The sequence below is a fragment of the Bacillus rossius genome, chromosome 1, assembly GCF_032445375.1.
Source record: "Bacillus rossius redtenbacheri isolate Brsri chromosome 1, Brsri_v3, whole genome shotgun sequence".
Classification (NCBI taxonomy): Eukaryota; Metazoa; Arthropoda; class Insecta; order Phasmatodea; family Bacillidae; genus Bacillus; species Bacillus rossius.
The window spans coordinates 267,795,934-267,822,096 of record NC_086330.1 but is presented as its reverse complement, the minus strand read 5'-3'; the positions used below and the strand labels follow the sequence as shown (position 1 = coordinate 267,822,096).

Here is a 26,163-nt window from a genome sequence, read left to right as displayed (position 1 = left end):
CTGTACAACTAAGCCGACTAAAGATAACGAGAACTGGTCTACAATACCAAGTATTTGGAACGAAGGCAAAATATTAAACAACTATAATGATTACGAATAATGTAAAAATCATAATGTACTATTCTAGATCTCGATAATAATTAAATTTTTATACTAACGAAGGAGGTAGCACCTTTATGGGAAATTAAAAGATATTTCCACAAAATTATAGTCGCCTTCATGAAAATGCGAACAACGGGGAACGATCTAAAACTTAATAGATCGAATTCTGCGATGAAACATCTGAAGCTGACACGATTGATAAGTATCATGACACATTTGAGGCTGACACGGTCGAAGACTGTGATGAGGTACATGAAGCTCACAAGATCGAAGACTGTGATGAAGTGTTGAGACCAAAACATTGGAAACGACATGTGTTAAAATAAATTATTCTGATCAATCTTGCGATGAATACTGGGTTGATGCCGACAGTAACCTTGAGGCTGGTGTTAAAACGGAAGACTCTAGATAGTTTAATAATATTTATCATAAACATGTCAGTAAGATGATAGCAGCAAAAGGGATTGATTAAGCATCATAGGAAGATCCTAAAATATGGTTGACAGATTTTCTACATGCTTCTTTCTATGCAGGAAACTATTCGCACATCAAAGAATTATGCTTCGTACTCAAAGAACTGAGGGAAGCTGGCTACATACAATAATGACTTATATTACTGGCATGTGTATAAAATTGAAAATAACATATATATAAATATTTGTATTTCAAAGTGATTGTTTTATTTACGAAATCTGATTTCTATCTAATGCTGAGTTCCCGTAATACAACTTCTAATTAAAGATTTTAAAATCATCACCATTGACTGACAAAATGGAAAGTAATAATAGTCATATCAGCAATCAGGCCAAGTTCGATCAAAAAATGCAACTGAAATCAGTTGGACCCAAATGTAGATGGATCAGTTAGAGCACTTAGAGCAATTGGAGCTGTTGGAGTAATTGTAGTTCGAAGATCTTTTGCGCAATTGGAGAAATTGGAACAGTTGAAGCACTTAGAGCAATTTGAGCACTTGGAGCAATTGAAGCTTTTGGAGCAATTGGAGCATTTGGAACTTTGAAATACTTGTAGCTATTGACCAATTGGAGCGAATGGAGCATTGAAGCTCTTGGAGCAATTCTAGCATTTGAGATCTTGGATAAATTGGAGCTTTGGATCTCTTGTATCATTTGGAGCATGGAGCATTTTGAGCTTAGTACTTGGAGCTGTTGGAGCATTTGGAGCTGTTGGAGCATTTGGAGCTGTTTGAGCCTAAGATGGATGCAAAAACTGTTGGAGGCAGACTTTTGGAGTCAAAGACTTTTGTATCCACAGACAGTTGGAGCCAAAGACTTTTGTAGCCAATGACATTTGAAGCCTAAGATTGTTGGAGCCAATGACTTTTGGAGACAAAGACAGTTGGAGGCAAAGACATTTGGAGTGTTGGTATCCTACCGCATTTTGCGTCCGATCGTATCCTACTGTGGATTCTGGATCGTTATGTCTGTAGTCAGGTCGATTGGCCTCGTGATTCGGAGACGTCATTTCTATTGCCTGACATTGTATTTTCCCAGGCCTCGTGGTACGAAGACACTTGGTCTATACTCCTAACATTGTACAAGATCTGGTTGGAAGGTATTCCAAGTATCGAAAGTTAAACTTCCATGGTAAGTATAGCGACAACGTATTTATTTCCTCGGACGCGTATCATCTTTTGTGTCTTTTTCGAAGAGATAATGATTAATTAACTGCATAAAATGTAATGGTGAACAGAATTTAAATTTTTGACGTGACAACGTCTAATAAATCGATGAACGCCGGCTGCACGCACGAAAAAGTGTCCCGTTACGCTGTGTCCCGTTACGCTCATTTTATATTGCTCTTTGCTAACCTGAACCTCCTAGCATTGCTGCAGAGTCCGTGGCGCAAAAATAATATTTTTGACTGCATCTTGGTGTTGGGGAAGCCATTTTCCTTCACATCATCCTTGAAACACTCCCATTCGTTTCCTACTTTTCATATCATCGTCCTATCCTTAACAGAATAACACAGATTGGAAGAAGTTAAATAGCAAACATGTATAAAATTTATAGTAAAAATAATCTGTTCGTTAAAGTAATAAAAATATTTGAATTAATCAGTGCAAATAAAAGTAAATTTATCAATTAAATTGTAGATTTAATTTTACTCCTTCTTTGTATCCATACAAAATAGTGATAATTCAATAAAAATTATTCAATTTTATTCATAAATGTATGCAATCATTTCATCAATGTTTTGTTATGACGTTGTCACGTTAAACTATCGTCCGTAAACCGACTTTACAGACAACCATTTTTTTTTTTTTTTTTTTTTACTATTTGTTGCTCTTATCACTGACTGTGAATCAAACAAGGAGACGGGAATCGATCAACCATTATTTGAATGATTACTTTTTTGATGACTTTAGGAATTTTTCTCGATATTCTATATTAATTATTACGAATTGTTTAAAATGGCTGTCAATATGACATCTTCGGCCTACTGGAGGCTCGTTAATGAGGAATTTAAAGCTCTTAGAAATGTCTACTATATTTCTTTGTTTTAGTTTTTTTACCGAGAATAAATTTTTATTTGATCGAGCAAGAATTGAACCAAGCACTGTACTCGATCGTATAAATAATTATTTTTAACTGCTGATTTTTTATGAATTTTGGAATTTTTCCCGAATTTTTAGTATTATAATGTTCTTTCAAGATAGCATCCAATATGACGTAAATCCTGGCATTAAATGATTACTGCATTCTAGCGGGAAAAGTTAAACTAATATGGCGGCAGCATCCTCAATGCGCGTAGTTTTGAACGTGATGTCGGTGAAAGAACTGTTTATAGTGCTATTTAGAGTGGTATTTATATTCACGTCTTGAGCAATTCCTTCGTCAAGAAATTCTTATATGCATTCTTATTTAACATTTGTGTGCCATAGAGGTTGCTTGAGATGATCTCAAGTGATCGCAAACAAGACAATCTTGATGAAGACCATCTTATGATAGTCCCATATTTCTTATTTCTGAGAGGGCATTCCTGTCTCATAGTCGTTGCTTGAGAACACCATCGTAGAAGCATGTCTCATAGTCGCTGAGATCGTGCTTAAGAACACGAATTAGATCGTCTTTGCCAAGACCACTGCAGGCATGTCTCAAGAAATTCCTTGTTCTGATCGCAATGTAGAAAATGGCGGATTCTCGTGAACCTCGTATTTTTAAACTTAAATGAATCCTGTATGAAGTGCTGAAGCAATTTAATATATATTTTAAATGAGTTTAGTGTTTGTTTGTGACCAGTGGTTACATTTTCAAGTGCTAAACAGACACGTTTATTTACATATCGATCACAGAACGAGTAGGTACAATGGATGTGGAAAACGATGTGTTTAATGATGGTTGATGGTAAGTATCACAATCAGAAAATTTAATTCTACATTCGTGACACCCAGAATACATTAAAAATAATTTAAGAAAAAGTGGCATTACACTATTGAAATACAATAATTTTCCACAAATATTCGTTAAAGGTTTGGTAGTGTAATTGTTAGGGAGCTGGGTTTCAAGTCCATGAATAGAGAAAACATTTCGAATGTGGTTCAAATCCTGGCACTGACCGTACTTTTTTTATAGTTACAGTTAGTAAAAAATGCAAATATAGCTTTAAGAGAAATATAATTAGATTAATTTTTTAAAATCTAATTGTTATAATTTATTTAAATACATACCTCAGTTTATTGATTTGGTTATTTCATACGCAGTAGGATTTGAGACATACTGTAGTCTATATATTTTACTTATAATACGATTAAATTATAGAATCACAATTAACTTGAACAAGAAAAATTAACCTTTTATATGAGGAAATAAATTTCTTATATTATTGATGAACAAACAAACATTTTATAAAATGTTTTACAAAATTTTAAGTTCCTTACTATGTACCCTTATCAGATTCGTTCAAACTTATTGTTATAATTCTGAACATACATTTTCTTACTTAAATTAATAATTTTCTTTTACTGTGTAGTTAAATCTGATATTTTTATTAAACTTTTTCACTACCTGAAATATTTTTTGATAATTCTGTTAAGACAAGTAGCTTTTAAACAAGTAGTAATTCAGTATTAACAGTTCTGAAATGCTAACTTAATTTTATTGCATTATTTTGTTAAAAGGGTATTATTAAATCGTGAGATACATAATTTCGTAATGTTAAACTTGAACAGGAAAGACAAAAGTCTATAAAGTTCTTAATTTCATTCATCTCAAGTGACCCAAGCTGAGATGTACTAGAAGGTGTCCATATTTGTGGTCGCAAAACATCAATTTTTCCATGTGTGATTCGAGAGTATTAAAACAATAAACGAATTCCTCACATCAACGTACAAACGCACTTCGAATGTAGTGATATATACTCACTAAATCTTGTTACTGTAAATAGCCTCAAATTCTGGGGTTTCAGTGCTTGGTGTGAATAGTACCAGAATATTATTAACGAAAACAGTTCAATCGGCAAAGTTCGTGTGTGTATGTATGTATATATATCATGTGGTGGAAAAAAAAGTCGAAATAATTACATTGGTGAGGAAATTCCTGTATAATATCAATAATCGCAATTATTTAGATAAGTGTATATCGGTAAATGTACATAAATTAATAATAATGCTTAAATTATGTTCCTGTTATAAACTTATTATCCTCTATGAGATGAAAAATAGTGTTTACAGGCTGCTGGTCAACTGTTGCGGGAGAATAGTACTTAAAATAATATATACTTCCTAACACTACCTACATCGCGAAATTTCATTGGCTAGAATTAACTAATAAACAATTCAACTGTGAACCGATTTCGCACGATTTGTTCTTTATGTTCGTTCATATTGTGAAGCATGCTTGAATGCTGAAGATGTGCGTCTTGTCGCTCCCAGTGCTGCCACCCTGTTGTTGAGGAATTTTCTCACGAGTTTGGCAGAGACGGAAGAGTTGGAGCGTGATATTTTCGGCGACGTTGGCCACCCTGGTTCGCTAGTGCGCGCCAAACAGCCGGCGCTACGCGAAGCAGTTTCCGCGAGACGGCGCTAGATGGCATGACGAGTCCCATTAAGGGGCCTCCCTAGTAAAAATGTTTAGCGCGGTGGGCCACTGGCCACGTGCTAATGCCAGTGGTTGGGCGTGGCGATATACCTGAGCCTGTCGCCTGCGCCGCGGGGAAGGGGGGAGAGGGCGTTTCAGCGAGGGGGGCGGAATAATGGGAGGGTTGTCATTGTGTGGACTTAGGGCCCTGGCACACGAGCGTCTCGGTCGCGCGACTGAGACGCGCGACTGCAGTCGAGCGTCCAAGCGACCGAGTAGAGCGACTCAGCCGCGCGACCGAGACGCTCGTGTGCCAGGTTCACGCGACACACTCTTCACTGTGAATATGGACACCGACGAAGAAACAGTTCTTGGCATTGTCCTAAGGCGTCGTTGCCGTCGGCGCCGGCGTCGTCGCAGGCAACGTGTACTATGGATGCACCCAATAACTGCAGACCGCTTAGCAAGGGGCCAGTTTTATACGATTATGAGTGAGCTAAAAGAAGACAATTCGAAATATTTTAACTATTTCAGAATGTCTCGGAGTACTTTCTCGGATCTTCTGGATGTACTGAAAATTCACATTGAAAAAGTTGACACAAGTATGAGAAGAAGTATCCCTGCTGAAGAGAGACTTGCAATTACATTAAGGTGGGTACACTTGTATAAGCAGACAAATAGTTCATTTCATAGTTGTACAAGGAACACAGGAGTGAAATGTGTTTGGCTACGGCTGAAATTATAATTTAATTAGACAGTTACATATATTTTAAGGGTATAGTTGAAGCATTTATTATCATATTATTAAAAAAAAACATTTTCTGAACATACCCCAAATAAGTAACATTTATTATTACGTGACACGATATTGTCTCAAAGATCCAACACATAAATGTTTATCGTTTTGCACACGAAAATAAATTCTTTCATAAATTTAGAAGAAAATTGTTAGATAACATATTTATTTGTTATTCACTGAAACTGCTCTTTCCATGAAGGTCACATGTCTTATAATTTATTAGGTATCAGTTAAAATAGTCTTCACAAATACTTGACGTATCAGACTGGAGAGATACTGATGAGGAAGCTGCTGGTGACATTGGTGATAAGGCGTGGCATTGCAGCGGCTGCTGGGGTTGACTCATTAACTGCGATGTTTCTGAAGTTGAATGAGACCCGTAGTTGTAAGACTGACTGATGGTGGGTGTAAATTGTTGGTTGCGTACTCCAGAGGTACTTGTATTACTACTAGGGTATGGAAGCGAAACAAATGATGGGCCTGTGATCACTGATGGAGAAGAATGAGGGTAGACAGAAGTCTGAGAAGGACATCGATGACCAGAAATTGACACCTGATTGTACCTTCTTAAGGTGTTTAAAAAGTCGCTTTGAACTTCAAGTTTCATATCGTCTGGCAGACGTTTGAAGTACGGCAAAAGACTCAACAAGAAATGCCTGTCACTGTCTTCTTCTTCTCTACCTGCATGTCGTTTTTCCATATTTCTTCTAAGCGACTGAAGTAGCTCAAGTTCTTCTGTTTCTGGTGACGGTTTTTTTCTTTTAAGAGAAGTAGGTGCCGTAGATGTAGCTGCTGCGGGTGTGGCTTGCGTGTGCAAGTCTGGAGATTCTTCTGTTGTAGGTTTGGTGTCGCATACTGGCAATAGGAAAGTTAACTGCTGGAAATATATATATTGTTTCCTGCCATCTGCTGCAGAACCTGATTTACAATTCCTCTGTTTAGCCAGTTCTCTTCTGAAACAGTCACGTAGATTCTTCCATTTCCGTTGCAGATCTGCAGCTGAAAAAAAAAAAAAACAATAATGTAAGGTGCATATTTTTAGTGTGTGTTTTTTTTTTTTTTTTTTTTTTGCAGGTACCTTGCTACAGGATGTTCGTTCACAGAATTGCATTACACATTCCGTTGTGGAATTTCCACATGTCGCAAGATTGTTATTGAAGTGTGTGAAACAATATGGCGGCTTTTACATGAAGCATGTTTCCCGCAGTTAATGCAAGAGGACTGGCTGAAGATTGCTGACGGTTTTGGAACACGTGCAAATTTCCCAAACTGTTTAGGAGCAATAGATGGCAAGCATGTAAGGCTTATTCAACCTGCTAAAAGTGGGTCAACCTATTTTTCCTACAAGAAATATTTTTCCATGGTGTTGTTAGCATTATGCGACTCTAATTATAGGTTTTTATTTGTTGATGTTGGTTCTTATGGAAAATCATCAGACTCAGCAATATATAAAAACAGTGAGCTGTTTCAGAAGATGAAGGATAATACGTTGAACATCCCAAGTGATAGGCCAATAGTTGAAAATGGAGAGCCACTTCCCTTTACCTTCGTAGGTGACGAAGCATTTGCTCTTTCAACTCACATGCAGAGGCCTTATGGTGGGAAAAATCTTACTCAAAAAAAGAAAATATTTAACTACAGGCTGTCACGAGCCAGACGTTACATCGAATGCACTTTCGGCATACTTACAAATAAGTGGCGTATCTTTCACAGGCCATTGGACGTGAAAATTGAAAACGCAGAAACTATAGTGAAAGCATGTTGTATTTTACACAATTTTGTTAGAGAAAGGGATGGTGTTGAATTTGACAGCACTCTGAACGTCGTGGGACTAGATGAAGGGGAGCCGCTTACACGACCAGGAAATACACGATCAGCTTTAACAATCCGAGAAAAGTTTTCCGATTACTTTTCTAGTGAACAAGGGTCAGTGCCATGGCAATATTTTTTGCTTTGAAGAGTGAACAATACTAGTGAAATTTAACTTTTATAGAGGTGTCACATTCAACAACGTAATAGTTATAACCGTATAACCGTTACATTGGACAGTAGCCATGGTGAATTTTGTGGCATAAACAAAATATAGAGAAAACAAAATTTCCGTATGCGAAAATGTGTTCACTTTGGAATTATGTTAGTTGTTACGCTACTTTTAATTATATTGTTACGTGCAAGCCCAGTCGCAGTGGGGACGGAGCGATGCTCTTCTCGGAAACAGATTAGCGCCGCGCGTGCCTTATCTTTATCTTGATGACACGCGGCCTGCCTGCCCCCCCTTCACCCTCGCCCTGCCTGCGCTAATGACCTGGCTGCACCTGGTCGGTCAATGGAACGGTTCTTGAATGTTCTCCGACATCGTCGCCGGCCCCAGCACGTAATCCTGGACGTCCCTAGTTGCGCAATGTCAAAGAGCATCTCGAAGGTTCTAAATGTAAGGCCGACCTCTATATCAGCAGGGGGCGGTTGCATCAGAGCAGATAATTGTGTGGCGCGTCTGGCGCAGTGTGGAGAGGCGAAGACCTGTGCGACGAGGCGGCGAAGACCGGGCGACTTCTGGGAAGAGAGTGTATAACATCGGCGAAGCCAGCAAGTGCCCTGTGTGACATCGGCGGACACTTTACGGCGATCTGTGGCTGCGGTAAGACTGTGACGGACTGAGAGAGACTTTCTTTATTTCGAGCCTATATCAAGCCAGGATAACTTGTAAATAAAACTGTAAATAGTAGCACCAATAAAAATAGTGATAATTAATTAAAAAAAGGGGCTATCCTTTCGAACCCTATCGTTCCCACGTTCGTAACAATATTATATCGTATTTTACTTGTATTTCTATGTTTATCGTAAACATTAGACATAAGCGTAAGTTACAATGAATTCCGCGTAGAAGCAAAATACTGCAATGTAATTTGAAAACAAACCCTTCCATTAATAGCTAATTTATTTACATTGGCAATGACTCACATGCACGCACAGTGGTTTTGTATTTTATGAGGGAAGAATAACACGAACTGTTAAAATTTCACACCTGTTTGTTGTTAAGAGATATATTAACTATACAATATTTCACATGTGTTGTAATTATTGCCAATATCAGGTGGTTCGTGGTAATATGAATACTTAAACGGACGTTTGAAGAGAACACCCGATACGAAAATGCAGCGGGCACATCCAAACAGTTTCGACAATAATGTAAATATTTTGAACAGTAATCTTCACGATTGTAAATCATTTAAAAACGTAGTAACGTTTCTATAAAGGAATAATGAAAAAAAATATTATATTCGTTTTATAAGTTTTATAAAATTATTGCAATACTCTGTCTAGTAAATAGGCTTCACGTAGAACAATTATGTTTATAATACATTTGAAACAAATAAAGTGAATGCAGGGCTGCACGAAATATTCAGATCACCACTAACCACTTATATTTATAAATTACACTTACCTGCTTTATTTTTATGGACGCTATCCATGGCTTTGAAGTTCTCAACGAACATATCGCACACCTCTTCCCATGCCTTTCCCTTTTTGCATTTGTTAGCATACTCATCACATCTGGAATCCCAAATAGCTGGCCTTGATTCTATTTCGATTATAAAACGGTCACAATCGAACGCCATCTTCCTCGCCAGCACATACAACCAGATACTGACCGACAGTCGCTCGGACGCGCGGCTAAAAGTCGCCCGTGTGCAAGGCTCCCGCACGACTGGTCGCCGCGATCTGTCGCGGGGATTCGCGTCTGCTGGCGACAGACGCGCGATGGAGACGCGCTCAGTCGCCCGTGTGCCAGGTTCTCACCCACGCCCATGCTATCTTATGGCAAGCGATTTCCCGGCGACCGAGTCGCGCGTCTCAGTCGCGCGACTCGGTCGCTCGTGTGTCAGGGCCCATAATGTTCTCATATTGCCTTGCTTGCTTCCTGACAGTGTTTATTAACTTGAAACATTAAATTAGTGTTGCGATCCAGTCCATATCCATTAAATGCAAACAATCGTCAATTCTGTTTAAAACATTTATTTTTATTTTTTAATTATGTTCTACATAATTAATAGATTTACATACATTACAAAAAATTGTCACCAAAAATTGATGCGTTAGCTTGTGTTTTCAGAAAAAAAATTGTAAAAATTGTTATAATTAAAAAAAAATTTACAACGTTATACTTTAGAACTGACATTTGTGTGATGAATGGTTTTGCACGAACATTATGCTTTCATTCATAAAAGTCTTCCGCACCGCGACGAGAAATCACGTCCTACTAATAGATTGAGTAATAAAACTGGGAATAAAATGATGAAAATAATATTAAATATTTTTACTCTTAGACACAAATCAACTTTTGAAATCGCAATAACGACAAACAAATTTTTAACTTACTTCCTGAAGAAAAAGTGCATGTCAAACTCACTTTAAAATTCTGTAGAGAAAAAAATGTCAGGAACAAACAAGTGATCCCACCAACGACACATCGTCAACTTTGTATTCTAGGGTTCACGTCGTATTTAGTTACACTAAATATTACAGCATATTATTATTTTATGGCACTTATTACATGTTTAGCATTTTATTTTTTTAATATTTTTTAATGACTTTAACGTTGCATAATATGATGAAAAAATATACACGAATGAACTGGAATCCCGTTCCGAGTTACATACAGACTGTTTACGAGCAGTGTAAATTTCTTAGCTGTTGCAACAGCGGCCTACAGGTGGATTCAGACTGCAGGCTTAGTCAGTCATGCTGAATCCACCTGAGTTCAGATTTTATCGAAGACAAGTGCGGGTGGTATGTAAGAACTCAGTGTGCACTGACTGTTGTGCTCAAGGTGTCAGTGAAATGTATAGCTGGAATCACGGGCGAAAATCTGTAGGATTCCCTTGAGGCCCGCGCGATAACGTGAAGATTTTGCAAATCCAAGCGGGCCCCCTCCGATGGGCTTTTTTTTATTTTAGGGAGGTTCGGGCCACCCTGAGATTCTCCCCTCCTCTCGGAATGTACACATGCAGCTGGAATGAATTTTTAGCCAAGTACGTCATTTGGTGCTGTATTTAGGCTGTCAAAGAAGATACGAAACATGGCTGCTTTGATAATTGACGATAACTCCTTTTTATTGTGAAATAGTACCCATCTACAACGAAATCCCTACATATACCACCACTACTGTTGGGGATTTTCTATACAAACTATCAAAATAATTTTGGTTTCGTCACTGTCACTAGCTGTTATTGTATCATACGAAAACATGTTTGTTTTGTGTATTAATTTACGGTATTCATCTCTGTCAAAAAAAATCCTTTTCGATAATAAAGTGTAAGCAAGGTAGAATATAAGGCTAATTTTAAAATAAAAATTGAATAAAGTATTTTTTGCTTGCAGTAGTTCAAATTTTTGAATTAATTTTGTTGTTTGTTAAAAAAACCCTTCTAAAATCAAAGAAACTACCTACTTCCTAAATAGATAAATAGCGCTTTAAGAGTTCACACGCTTTTATAAATATTTAAACGCCAACATTTCTAATGTAGGTTTCACATAATGATAAAATCTTAACTATTTTCATGGTTACGCCTAATGGAAATAATACACAACAATTCGTCATAAATGTTTTTTATGCTTTTAATAACTACTCTACACATGAGCAAATTTCGATATACATAAAACTAAGGAACTCTGCATTACATTTTAAATCTGTGTACGACACTAACAGAAATTGAAGCATAAAATAACATTTATATTTTTTAATTAATAAGTATTTCATCAACGTGAGCTATGCTTTCATCTCAATGAAGCCACGCTACATAGAGGAAGTGCACATGTATTCAGTCATAACAACAGACCCTGCGGATCACCGAGTAAACTAATGAATAGAATTCATAGCATTACCAGGGTTTTAAGACATATTTTCGCTTCTACTCAATCGCAACATCTCACTTAGCATGTATAATGATATTGTTTCAGTAAACATAACATAAGACATATTCGCCCCATGTACAGTAGAGGAAACTAAAATGTTTGGAACACTGTAAACTAATTGTATTGTCATTTCTGTAGTCGCTCGAAGCGGCAAACTATGTATTATTGTTCAATAAAACGAAATATTGAAACAAACAAACAATAACATTACGTTCAGACAATTCGTTTCGTGAAGTGAATGTAATAAAATACACAAGACAGTTTCTTATAAATACACACACCATTACCAAAACACAATCCCATAAAAATCATATAATATTCCATGTCGACTTAAAATTATTATCTATTATTCACCATGATAATTTCTTGCGGGTAGCCAGCAGCAAAGGGACACAATTTTTATTCATTTAATTAACTTTGACCAATCTTGTAAAACCTGGCATGAGCAAAGTAAGCTAATTCACAATTTTATTTTGCGTCACAATATTAAACATCAACTAGTAATGAATTAAGAGTTTGCTTCGCTTGGTAGAACATCGAATATAGTCATCTCCAGGTATTAAACTGAATTTTGAAAGAGGGACTCAAGTTTCTGAACAAGTTGTTGACTTTCCTGATGATCCATCGACAGTTCGTAAACGGTCTCATCGTCGGGATGTCGAGCTTGGGACCTTTTTCCTCACCATAGACCCGTGGTCTGTTCTACCATTCGCACAGCTATCCCAACCTATACAAATAGCCGAGTGCTACTACTCCCGTTGCTTCTATCATGGAGCTCGCCCGCAGTCGTACTTCCCTATCCAGCCTGCGTAATACACGCGTCCTACCTGCTAGCCGCCAAGAACGCGTCCATTTGTGAAAAAGCCTCACCCGCTAACAAATAATAACTCATTAATTATAATATGCAAAACATAAAAACATTACATATGCGATAAAACAAAATTTGCTGCTGTCATAAGCCGAAGAAAAAGAATCAAGTTGAAATACCTATAACATAGACAGATAAATCTAAAATAGAGTTATCGATAGTAATGTATGTCATATTACACTAAATACGTGTTCTTACTAACAACCGAATTTAAAAATAATATAAATTACTTTTTTTTCTTTTTCAACCATAACCGCATAGACGAAACAATAATTTTGATAAAACATTTTGTATAACTATACGACAGGACTAAAAGTACATTGTACGTAATAAGTATTTGCTTATAGGAATTAATGCTGCAGAATATACTAATAGATTCAAATGCATAGAATTTAATATATTTTGGAATTTATTTGGCAATATGCATGTACAAAAGATTGAATTTGAAATGAATTATCTTTTTTTAACTACAAATATAATTTTATCATTTCTCACTTTCATTCAAACTTCAGAGTGTCATTTTCAACAACAAAATAGCCACAACTTCACTTAAAAATATTTTAACTTGATACTTATATTGTATAACTTTTGATGAAATTAAATGTTAAGAGTTTCATTTAAGTTCGAAAGGAAACATAAATATTACGTTCAAAATAAATAACAAACGTTTTGTCTAGTTAGGAGTTCCGCGTCATGCAAATAAAGGAAAGTTAAACTTTTCAGTATGCGGCTGCAATAATTATAGAGGAAAATGCTATTTATTCATTACATTTAATTCCCGTTTGAAGAAGAATAAATCGAAAAGTGCTATACCGAAAGTATAAAGTTGAAGTTCAATATTGCTTGTCAAGTAAGTTCAAGATCAAAATAAAAAAGAAGAAAATTTGTTTTCTTGAATATATTTTTTTCAGAAAAGTATACATACATACAATATTTTTTAAAACTAAAATAAACGTTTTTAGTCCTTGAGTATAAATTTACTGAAATATTTTTTTAGTTAATTAATTTTTTCATGCGAAGAAATATTTAATTGTTAAAATCACGAGAACATAATTTATTACGTTTATGTATTCTAAAGCTTATGTTAAAGATCGACTATATGCTATTCAATTTGCCCAAGAATTTTACTGCAATAGGAGAGCATTGCAAAAACACAATTTAACTAATAGGTAGGCCTATTATCACAATAAGTTATGTTCATAAACTATATTAAAGGGAAACAAATATTTATCATTTAATGATATGCAACTTTTTCCTTTGAGGTAAAAATTGAGGTATATTTAATGTAATAAGTAAATCCTCTCATAAAATTTACTGAAACTAATATTCTACATTGTCCGTCATATTATGATTCCAAACAGTTCAAATCAACTGAAACATGAAATAAAATAGTAAGGTTAACCATGAGGTGTGGAAGAAATTAGAGAGTGCTTTGTAAAAAGTGTTAAAAATTTCTTATGAAATATTGTAATTATTATGTTCGTACATAATGTAATAAAAAATTCAATACATGAAATTCAACACATGGGTACTTTGTATTGCAAGTTATTAAACATACCTATATTTTAAAAACACATGTGCGTATCTAAGTCGAATTGTTATGTAATACATGATGAACAATAACATTACCAACACAACTTCCCTTCCAAATAACTTTCACCCAAAGATAAGGCCGCGGACAAATTATACACACTGGTCGTACGAGGAGCTGAAATAAGTCTTATAAGAAAGCCGGCCGGAGTAATTCTTTTCAAGCCAAAGCTGAAAGTAATGGATGTTGTTTGTCTAAAGCAGGCAGTGAAATTACATACAAGTTTACAGAATAGCCATATAAGATCTTTGACGCTTCTTATCCCGTCAGTGGACTGTACGCGAAGAACCAACTGCATCATGGCCCGCCGCCAGTTATGTACTTACGTATGAATACACTTGTAAACGATGGTTTGTATACTTATGTAGGTTGCCGACATCGATAGGTATTCTTTGGCAGCTCGATGTGGATTCATTCGAACACGTTTGCGCTAAACACGACATATTTTTACATAAGAGTGACATCGCGCACTGAAAAAAGTTGCAGGTCTGTAACGCAACAGTGATGCAAATATTACATAGTTCGAACATTTTCTGGAGCACGACATTCACTTTGGGTAATGCTAAGCTACTTGATAGGTACACTTTACCCGCTTTAAAAGTGATAGCTTAAAAAAAAGTGTAAATGGAAGCAGACTCAGCCATATGTTTATTGCTGTTGTGTTTGTCATAAACCTAATAAGTTCAATACGGCCTGTAAGTAGAACCCATGTTTTTTTACGACTTGTGTACAAGCTGTGGTTGTAAAGCGAATTTATATTCTTAGTTAACAAACGTCTATCATAACAAATTTGGAATAAGGCTACCTTAATTTTTTTTCTAGAACGAAAATATCTGGAAATAAAAATCAAGGAAAAAAGCATGAAAGATTACGGATTTTTTTTCCAACAACAAATAATTTATGGTTTAACTGCTTTGTGTACTATATAAAAACATAACAAGATTTCAAAATTTTACATTTTTTTTTTACTATCCGTTATAGTTATGTTTTGTTTTAACTCATAAATATTTAAGTTGATTGCCAACGTCACGAGTGTACAATAATTTATGTCACACTGCTCCGGGTTGCAGGTAAAGTAACAGGCGTGAAATTTGATTAGAAACGCGTTCTATTAATTCAGGCCCTTTAATTGGGCGTGACGGACCATGTGCCAAATATGTAACAATTATAAGTAGGTGAAGTATTAAACAAAAAGAACTTGAATGCAAAATAATGCATCTAAAAAAAATAATTTGCAAGGTTCTTTCATGGATGTTGTAATGTATGGGCAATATTTACTTAATTTTTGTTTTTGGATAAATTAATTGTGGTTTGTAAAATTTTAATAATTTTGTATAATTGCTGTAAAAAATTTATTTCCTGTCCTTATTAATTAATCGAGCTGTAGAAATAAGTTTATCTGAAAATTTACGTCATCTTCATTAAACATTGCCACTATTTATACTTTTTAACTTCCAAATGGTTTTTGAATTTTGTAATTAATAACGTACCATCCATAATTACATATGTGAGCGATCGGTCACTGACCTCATCTTCAATACTCCTCGTGACTCCTGCGCCAGGAGGAACATATATATACTCCTGACCAGCTTATTTAATATAGATCTTCCCTTGTTTTTATTTTTTATTTATCATTCCATGAACATTTTTAAAACAGAGAAGACCATCAGATATCTATATAACCAAAAAGCATAGAAAAATAACATTTAGTTTTCAAAATATGATTTTTCTTTTAGTTTAAGATACATTTTATATAAACCTACATTTTTAAGTATGAAAACTTTTGTAAATAGTTAACCATTTGGTTAATACCAGTATAAATTTTTCTTCAGCGTTGTAAGATGTGTAAGATCATTTTGGAAAACTAAAATAATTAAAAAAAATATTTGGTAGTATAATAATTGTTTTTTGAATATTTATTAAAAATAGAAGGAAAACACTGAAGTGTATGTTCATGTTAAAAGTTAAATAAAATTTTTGTCGAATTAGCTAGCGAGACTGTAAAGCCACCAATAAATAGTTTGTAGGACAACTTTCAATGTGTTGATTGATTAGTTTCAATACTTTATTTCGTAATACATGATCTAGTATGGTAAGCTTTACGATATTTGTAGTTTAAACAAAAGCAATGTTTTAGAGATACACGAATATAGTCACAGAGTAAGTCGAGCACATGGTACTGTGGCGAGGCACACTAAAAGCAATTCTGAGAATTTCTTTCGGTCATGGGATTATCTTTTACCGGTGCCGGTTGTGGGTTGTCTCCCTCTCACGCACGCACGCACACACAGGTAGCCTGCCTCCCCCCCGGGCCAGGGTCCACCACCACGCTACCTGTGCTGTGGCTGCGAGCTGGCTTCGCCGAAGCGGCAGCACGAGACGGTGGAAAACTTTCAAGATTTGCAGAAATTGCGAAAAAGATATCTCGGAATTCAAAGCGATGACTATATGTTTTAAATACATGAATTTCTTCAGAAAAAAATTACATTTTTTTCTAGACTTGTACTTTTTTTCTGTCATTCTCCTAAGCAGTATAAAATGGCCCCAAAGTTGGACAAGTTGGTGATTTTTTATTTCATATTTTGATAAAAAAAAACATAAATGTAAAAGTATACAGACAGTTCGTGTAGTATCTTCTCGTGGGTGAAAAATTTTCAGATTCGTAGTGTCGATCAATAAAGTCCCATCATTATTTAAAAAACATAGTGTTCCGCTAACTTCTGAAGCTACTAGGGAGGCCCCTTAAGGCCGACCGTCCGTTATTCTGCCCAACGACCATACATGTGAAGGAGTGGAAACTCAATGTTGTTTTTCTGTACCACCATACAATCACGGACTACACTGTCATCTATGAAGTAACGTGGTCGAACGTGCGTGACGATTACGGTCATATTCATACAGATAGATCTGACAACTTACATTCATTCTTCGTCGGCACCTTGAAGCTCGCGGCGGCCGCGAACTAATGGCGCTAGTAGTATGTGTCCCCTTCATTATCATGGATTAAATGGGAGTTTAATATAAAATAAGTTAAAAAAAAGTTTAGTTTTAAACTTCGGGTAAAGTTTAGAGTTTTTATTTTATTTGGAAGCTTTGTAGGGTTTGAATACATAGCAATAACGTGTAACTTTGCCGCAAGTGTTAAAGTTTTAATCTAGCAAAGATACTATTTAACAGATTTTTTTTTCTTTTAATGAAAAGTCACTGGTGTGGTGTAGTAGTAAAATGCATGTGCTGATAATCTGCGGGTTCGGTTTCGATACCCGCTAGGTTTTTTTTTATAATAATCATCGCATAACCAGGTGATATTCTGAATAAAATAAACATTTACAAAAATTCTAGCAAATAATTATATATTCTCTATTTTTTGTATTTATTATTAGAAGCTACATTACATTTTCCATTTTCCAATAAAATAATACGTTTTAACTGATTGAATATATTGAATTTCTGTATTTAATATATTCCATCAGTGGTTACGATAGAATTATTAACAGTGGTATTTTTAAGCTCGAAGGGAGGCACTAGTTAATTATTAGTCTTGCATAGTAGAGTATTAATAATAACAAACGCCTCAAGACTCGTTTATTGTCAAGATTCTTGATACAGTTTCAGAAAGCTGAAAGGCTTTTCTTTCGTTGTTAAATTAGTTCTTTTGTATAGTGTGGACTATATTGTACCTGTTGTATAAAATCTACATTTAACAAACAATATTAAATAATTTTTAAAATTTTCGATATTATATCTATATTAAATATATTATATTTTATAGAATCTGTTTTTAATTCATACATTTAATTTGGTCATAAATATTTAAACTATTATTTAATTATAAGTATTAATTCTCTCTATGAATTTAGAAAAAGAGCTAGCTAGCTGTAGTAGCGTATCAGTTGTATCTATTTTAAACACTACTTGGGTACATATGCGGCTATTTGAGTTACCACCAATTGATTCTCCCTGTGAGTACGTAAGGAAGACCGAAGGGTTGGCTGTGGCCTCCAAGATTATGATGAGAACATACTTACGCATTCATATGTTGAGCCTAAACCCAAAAATTTTTTTTTGCATCATATGTGCCATTATATTTTTATCGAGAATATTTTAAACGAATGTAACACAACATATTATTTGATTATATTTTATTTATTTTATATCCGGATACACAAGTGCTACATGCTTTAAGCTTTTTGTAATAAGCCACACAAGACCATTTTTATAACTTACAGTAGCGTCTGGGGTCACTCACTACAAGTAATTGGGCGAATAACACGTCTGAGTTGGTTATTCTTAAACTATGTATGTATACATTTATGTATATATTTTTGAGCCTGACTGAACGACAAACTTTAGCTGCACGTTCGTCACAAAAAAAAATTGAGCGAGTCTTTCTGTACTCGCCAGAGATGGGTAACATGTGACCTTGTTAACGAGCAAATTCACTTGTCCTCACGTTGGAAATACACCTGTAATACGAAATTCGGACACGAAATTGAACGTAGAATTCTAGAAATAATTCCGAGTTTGATAAGTATACGCAAATTGTGTTTCAACTACATTTCTTGACGCGAATCACACATAGAATACGCTGCTGGAGCAGTTACGTCGACTATCGAATCATTCCTTTTGCAGACCCAAATTTTAAACTATATAATAAAACGGCTTCTATAAAAGCGAAAAAGACTTGAAAAAATAATGTGTCCGCGTGTTGTTAATACACTTATAATATGAAACTCGAACACAAAATTTGACGTAAAATTCTTTTAAATAAAATATTAACTTTAATAATTTAAAACATATATTATGACACTAAGTATATGTTTGTATATTTTACAAAAAGACTGAAATTAGTATGTAAATACTTCCTGTTCTTACAAACAAACTTTAACCTTATTGAACTAATTCAACATTTCAGATTAAATAGTAAAACTTTAAACTCGGTTTTTTTTTTCATATCGTCGAATATATGTAGCCTAACAATTTATTGTGTCACTACAGTATGACGAACGCTACGCCATCTCTACAGTACATTTCACATGTTAACTAAGGATTGTGAAAATTGTAATGCGTATTTTTTAAATTGTTATTATGAATTTATTTTTATGACTATAAATTTTAACATAAACTATCTTTGATAGTTGTACACTTATAAAATTTTATTTGCTAATACCTATGCGCTGTGTAAATTTTGCTATGTTCACGAAAGCAATATATACGGATAATCAATAGGGTTCGCCTCGTTTCGAGATTTTTGAGACTCTACAGATGGTAGCAACGTGTTCACGCATTTCCGTTTCAATGGAATTATGTTCCGTTTATGAATTTACTCCTACCAAATTCCTTATAATGACAGCTTTGATGTTAAACGTCAAAAAGTTAAAAACATATTTAATCTATAAAAAGAGCTCTGCCTTGCAGTTTTACAAGTGACTGCAAGGCAGAGCTTTGTAAACTTGCAAATGGTATAAAGTTCTGCCTTGAAATGTTACACGTGATCTCGTTGGCAACTGAGTTTCCATGGACTATCCTTGTAAAAGAACTAAAAAAATGTATAGTAATGGTGTACGCGTTTTAAGTTGAAGCTTAACAGGTTTATTAAAACTAATAATAAATAAAGTATTATTTATAGACCACAACGCGTCTGGCTAATTTTTGATTGAACAAATGTGTACAATCTTCGCAAAACTTTTTTCTCTGAAATGAAGGAGTTGCTCTCAATTATTTAAATGAAATTATTAATTTTACGACAGCGTTGTGACACGTTTTGCGTGGTTAGTAAGAATTTGTGGAATCAAATATTATCCTGCTAGCTTACAACCCGCAGCTTCGCTCCCGCACTTTCAGGCTATTTTTTTTTATATTTTACTATTTAAAGAAAAGTATTTGAATGATTAAAACGTTTTTACTAAATAAAAAGAATAAAAAATGTCACCTGTGTGCCTATTTGAGATATAATTCACAACAAACCCGTTGAATATTTATATTTTCTAAGGTGATAAATAATAAGTCTGTTTACTATTTAGTTTAGATTATGAACCTGATTTTATACCTCCCATTTAAGTGTATTCGCGGAAATATTTTACTTTGATGAAAATACACTAACATTTCAATTTTATGAGGTAGCCAGGTTAGAACATTATGATACACGCGCTTATTTAATTTTAATTAAGAGTATGCCATCGTTTACATTTACTTTTTTTATTAATTTTTGCTACAGCTTTCTTCAGAATAGACAATTAGACAATCGCGTCACGTATAACATTTACTATCTTAACTATTAGTTAATAAGTAGTTGCTCATTAATAATCAAAATATTTCCATAAATTTTCACCCCTCTCTTCTCCCGCAAGGAATCCTTAGTAAACATTCAGAACTAAAGATTTAGTAAATACGACAATATCCGTTGACCTAATGAAACAAAACTCATCTGTTAAATTCAGAATATTTATAATAAACATACATTATTTTATAATTTAAATTTATTTTGCCAATACTGATTTAGTAGATTTCTTATTTTAAAAAAAAATAGTTGTATGTATCCCTGTTACAATTTAAGAGATGATATTACGGAAAACGTTGAATAAAAGTATGTAGCTAAGGGTATGTTTTTTAATAATTGCTCATATCTTAAATTAAGTTTTATTGGATCTGTTTATATATATATATAATTTTTAAAACCATATTTACAACCTTTCCACCCCTTTAGAAGTAGGATTTCAGAAAGTAGTAAATAAATTGATATATTTTTTATGCTCATAAATCAAACCAAATAATATACATTCCGTTTGATTAACTTCTGAAACATTAATTCTATAGTACAATGAAACTGTCTGCCTTATCACCCATTTCCCGGTCGAATATGGAAAAATTGTAAGGGTAGAAAACACTTTATGAAATTATGTAAAGTAGGTAAGTTAATCTTGATCAGTTTCTTACGTCCATCTTAATTTGTTTGGAGATATTATTTATTGCTTTAAATACTCCTGTTTCAGTACCTTCGGTGTCGAATTTCGAAAAACAAAATGGTAAAAGCACCCTACCTAATTATTTAAGTTATTCATGCTCAATTACTATTTGTCGCTTGATATTTTTCGGAGATATGATTTTTTTTTTAAATTCAAAACGTTACTTACCTTCTTTTCTCCCCCTTTGCAATCCAATTGGTATCACAGAAGATATGGCAGAAATTAAACATCGTGTAGGGCGGTAACCTACAAGTAGTATTATGTAAACGATGCTTATTAAAGATAGTCGATATTTCCTTTTATTAGACTAATTTTACTTTGAGTAAAATAATTTAGTATAGGTGGTATAAGAATTGAATTACCTAGTTGCGAAATTGAAAATCTAATTATTTAGATCTCAAAATATCTTATTTCGATAGATTTCTGTAAGCTTCAATGTTATTAAAACCATGCCGATATCGCTTCTGAAGTTTTCACTGCAACTATCATTCATTGATGTTGTACCACGTATAGAGCTTCATCAGGACAAAGCTTGTTAACACATGTTTAACATAAAACCTCTCTTTTGACACAGCAATAATTATTTTGCTTTTACAAGCACGTTGGTATGCAACCAAAGCCAAATCAAGAAAACATATTGTTAAATGTTGATGTAAATTTGTTTGATTTCGTAAATGAATTTTATGCAGTATAGGAGCTGTATAAATGGGTAGAAATAAATATGTTGCTGTCAATTTAATCAAATAATGAAAAGAATGTAAACTATTGATTCTAAAAAATATTTCCTGTGGAGTTATATTTTAGATATGTTTTCTACACTTCACTTGCAAAAAAATAATGTAATTTAAATGAAACTAGATTGAAAAAAAAGCCCAACCCTCAATTTAATGAGATGAAGTTTTCCTCGATGAAAATATATAAAAATGTAGGCATATAAAATTATTTCAGAAGTATGCAACGGAATTTGTGTTTAATTTAACTTGGGATACTTGTGATGTATACAAGTCATAAACAAAAAACAACCAAAGTTTAAGATAAGTGAAGTCTTCTTCATAAAATAAAATCCTAAGTAAAAAAAATACCTGGAATTTACATTCAACAAGTTTGCAGTCCAGTGTTCGTTTAAAAAGCAATAATATATGGACATTCATTTCTTGTAAATGTCTTTGTTGCAAAGTTAATATACGTTTATATACATTTTAAACTTACTTGTGTTCTTATTATTTATTTTAATTTAAAGTTTTAAATATTTTGGTAGGCCTAACTGTGTAGTATGAAATAACAGAACAAACGGGCAGAAATATGCATTATAATTTATTTAAAAATCATAACAATAAAAACAATTAATAATAACATTTTTGCATATGTTACAATAACTATGATGCAATAGTGAAGTATATAAAAAATTAAAATGTGTAATGCACTGACGAAATTTCAACCAGGTATTAGCTAGGTACATGTTTTGTTCATTGACACCATGCACTTGGCATTTTGTGACACACACAGCCCTATAACCTTTGGATGTTATCTCATAAATGTAATAAAAATTGTTTAACTGCGAATATTATAGGTTGTGAGTATTTAATATTGATATTATTTAAGTATACAAAATATTTTTCAGGATGGTTTCATTATGACAAAGTTTCATTTGACATGCGAATATTTCTAGCATCTTTCTGGAACATATACGGGTGCACGCTGCCTCACAGCGGTGTTCCCGCCCGCGCCGGCCGCGCTCCGAGGCTGCGACAAGCACGGGTATGGTCCGCGGGCGGGGAGAACAGCTCCCGTGCACAGCTGGAGCTCGTCCCGGCCCGTGTCACTCCCGACACAGCCTCGCCCGCGGCCCAGCCGGCCTGCCGCATGAGGCCGAGGGGGTTTTTATCCCGCAGACTGACATTTGGCTCCGTGCACACGCCCCAGCGCCATCTTGGCCGCGACATTGCCGCTCGAGATCAACATGAGGAGTTGAGAGCTGGTTTCTTTTGATTGGATAGTTTTTATTTTCTCATGGGTGAGCCAGTGGAACTAGTCAAATCTCTGGTATTTAAAAGATTAGATATCCCTAGAGATTTATTTTAAGAAAAATGTTTGAACAAATTAACAAATTTAAACATTTAACACTGATATTCTGAAATTTACTAGGTTAAATTTTTTCGTAACTTATATTAGTCTACTATTCCCCAAGATATTTAAATTTTAATATATAAGTCTGTAAATAAAATTACGACATTTATTTATTCAGGAAACACTTAAAGAAACTAAAATTTTAAGGTTTTTACGCCTAAACTAACATTTGAAGGTTGTTTTAAACCCATAGTTTCTTTTTATTTATTTTGGATTCATTATTAACCTAGATTCAGACTGGAGGGGTGGATTCTAGGTAATCCTTGCGATTCGAATTCGAGAAAATTTTATTTTGAAGCCATTGCATATTTCATTATAATTAGTAGTTAACGTCTCGTCCACAGCGAGAGGTCGTTAGAGGCGCTAAGAAGCAGTTGCACAGACCAGGGTGTAGCGGGGAAGGATGGGCCGTGATCTGTGAAGAACCGTCCCAGCATTCGCCTGGACTGACGTTAGGAAACTTGCTGAAACCAGGACTGAACCCGAGCCCTCTGGAGTGTGAGTCCGCTCTCTTACCATTCTATCATTTCATGACGAGCGTATGCAGCAGATCCTCACACAAACAAAAATATTTCGTGATATGTTTTTTGTTTTTCTTTAAAGTTACATAAATGAAAGAAATGTACTTGTTGGGTCGCCAGCAGGGATTGTTTGTCCCCTTCCGGGTAATTATTTTACTTTTACGCTTGACACGTTAAATTTCTGGACTTTTTGAGTGACCGAACTTCAACAAAGTGAAGAACAAATATGGTGCATACTTTTTACATTATTATCTGGTAAAGTTGAATTTCACCTTTTTTTGTGCACGATGGATTAGGAAAACCAAATAGAATAAATTACTTATTTTTTTTTTGTTTAAAGTAAATGCTTTTGGCTACTGGGTGGTGTGATATAAAATTCTTTCAGAAATTTATTTTATTTTATTTTATTTAACCTTTTAAAATCATGAAAATTCTGATAATTTTAAGATGCCAGGCATAATTATATTAAATTATTTTTTTTCTGAAAGAAATTATATCACATAAAATAGCAGCCAGTAACATTGACTTTAAACCTAAATAGTTCCAGTTTTATATTCCATTTCGGTCTCCTTATCCATACTGCACAAAAACGTTAAAAATGCAACTTTGCCAGCTAACTATGCAATAAGTATGCTATCAATTTTTTTTGTGAAAGTTCAGCCGCTAGAAAAATCGGCAAGTCTAACCGTGTGGAACGTAAATATAACATAATGACCTGGAACGGGCCATATGCCCTTAACCGTGCCTTGACAGTAATGTATTACTTATTGGTTTAATGTCAACATCAACAGGTGCTGACATGAGTTCTGATTAAATGTGGTCTTGTTTTGTGTCGTTAAACGAACACTGCTAAGTAAAAGTATGTGTCAATCTGCTAGGAACCTCTTTTCGCATGTTTTTACAGTAGATAATATTATGTAGTTGGGTTTCACACCGAGACAAATCGAAAACGTATTGTTTATGCTTTGATACACCTACAAGTTGGCTTCGTTGGTTTACATTATTAGTTACTCTGAAGAACGTAACTTGTAGTTAACACGGTGACTACAGGTCACAATAGTTCGAAAAAATCTCGGAATAAGTAGTAACGGTGTTGAAAATCACGAAACTCAAATTTCCCGCAGTCTTTATTTTTTAACTTGCTTTTTGTTTTTTGACATTTCAATTCACTTTTTATTTACCATTAAATCATGTGGAAATTATCTCTGAAAGGGTTTAAGCTTTCTTGCGTAACAGTCGGCACGTTCCTTTTAGTAGTATCATTATTTCGTTGTGTTTAATTTTGCTTATTATGTAAAAAACGTCCCTGTGATATTAAAAAGTTGCAAGAAATTTAAAATAAAATGTTCTGAAAAAATTTGGGTTTCGACTTACTTGGTTGGAATACCTAAGAAATGAGCGTAAATAAATTTGAAATATTATTTGGGTAGTTTTAATTTTACTTTAAATAATTTGAGTGTGCTTATAGACAGTAGTATATAATAGGGGCCCCTGCGCCTGGGTCCTGGGTGAGGTGCGAGGTGCCGAGCCACATCTCTGACGTCACGTCCATCTCTGACGTCACGGCGGCCATCTTGATGAGTGTAATGGGACACTGCGTAACGGGACACTGCGTAACGGGACAAGCAGTTCACGGTCGCCATTCGTGATGATGTCATTGTGTTCTCGAACATTCCGGCGATGTGTTTTCCGTCATATTGGATGATGTCACCGTTGCAATTTTCGTTGCGGTCGCCATCTTTAACTTTTTTATTTATTATCCGATTTTATTGAAATTTTTTTAAAATTTATAAAAAAATGCACTTAATAAAATTTTAATAAATTATTTATAAAAAAATGTACTTTTACGACACGGAGTTCGGAGTCCTCGGTTCGAACCCAACGAGTGCAAAAAAAAATTAAAAATGACGACCGATCCTTCCCCCGTGGTGGCTGCTGGCAGACTGGCCCCCACCACTTTGTACCATTCACATATATCGTCACCTAGTATGACGTCATGTCCGCCATCTTGTCTTCGATGCTGGAAGCCATCATCATTGTATCGTCGGCTAGAGTGCGCTGACGCCATGTTCGTTTAATTCGTATCCGCTAGAGTGCAGTAATCATTTATTATTATTGCTGTGACACCCGCCATCTTGAAATTTGGACGCCATCTTGAAAATCCGTAATTATTTAGCTGGAAATTCGGGAAAAGTTCCAAAATTCATTAAATAAATCACTCATTAATTTACATATTGA

The 26,163-nt window shown here is 34.6% G+C and overlaps 2 protein-coding genes across 4 annotated transcripts in view; one reads left to right on the top strand and one right to left on the bottom strand.

Annotated features, from left to right (window-relative positions):
* The window catches only part of LOC134527580 (inositol-trisphosphate 3-kinase homolog), a 533,915-nt gene that overhangs the window by 101,685 nt on the left and 406,067 nt on the right, over positions 1–26,163 (top strand). The window lies entirely within an intron of this gene.
* Positions 5,956–9,823, bottom strand: LOC134527579 (uncharacterized). Its single transcript, XM_063360381.1, has 2 exons — positions 9,383–9,823; positions 5,956–6,936 (listed from the first exon to the last, which is right to left on the bottom strand). Exons 1-2 carry the CDS (start codon positions 9,555–9,557, stop codon positions 6,164–6,166), a joined length of 948 nt encoding a protein of 315 aa, XP_063216451.1. The 5' UTR covers positions 9,558–9,823; the 3' UTR covers positions 5,956–6,163.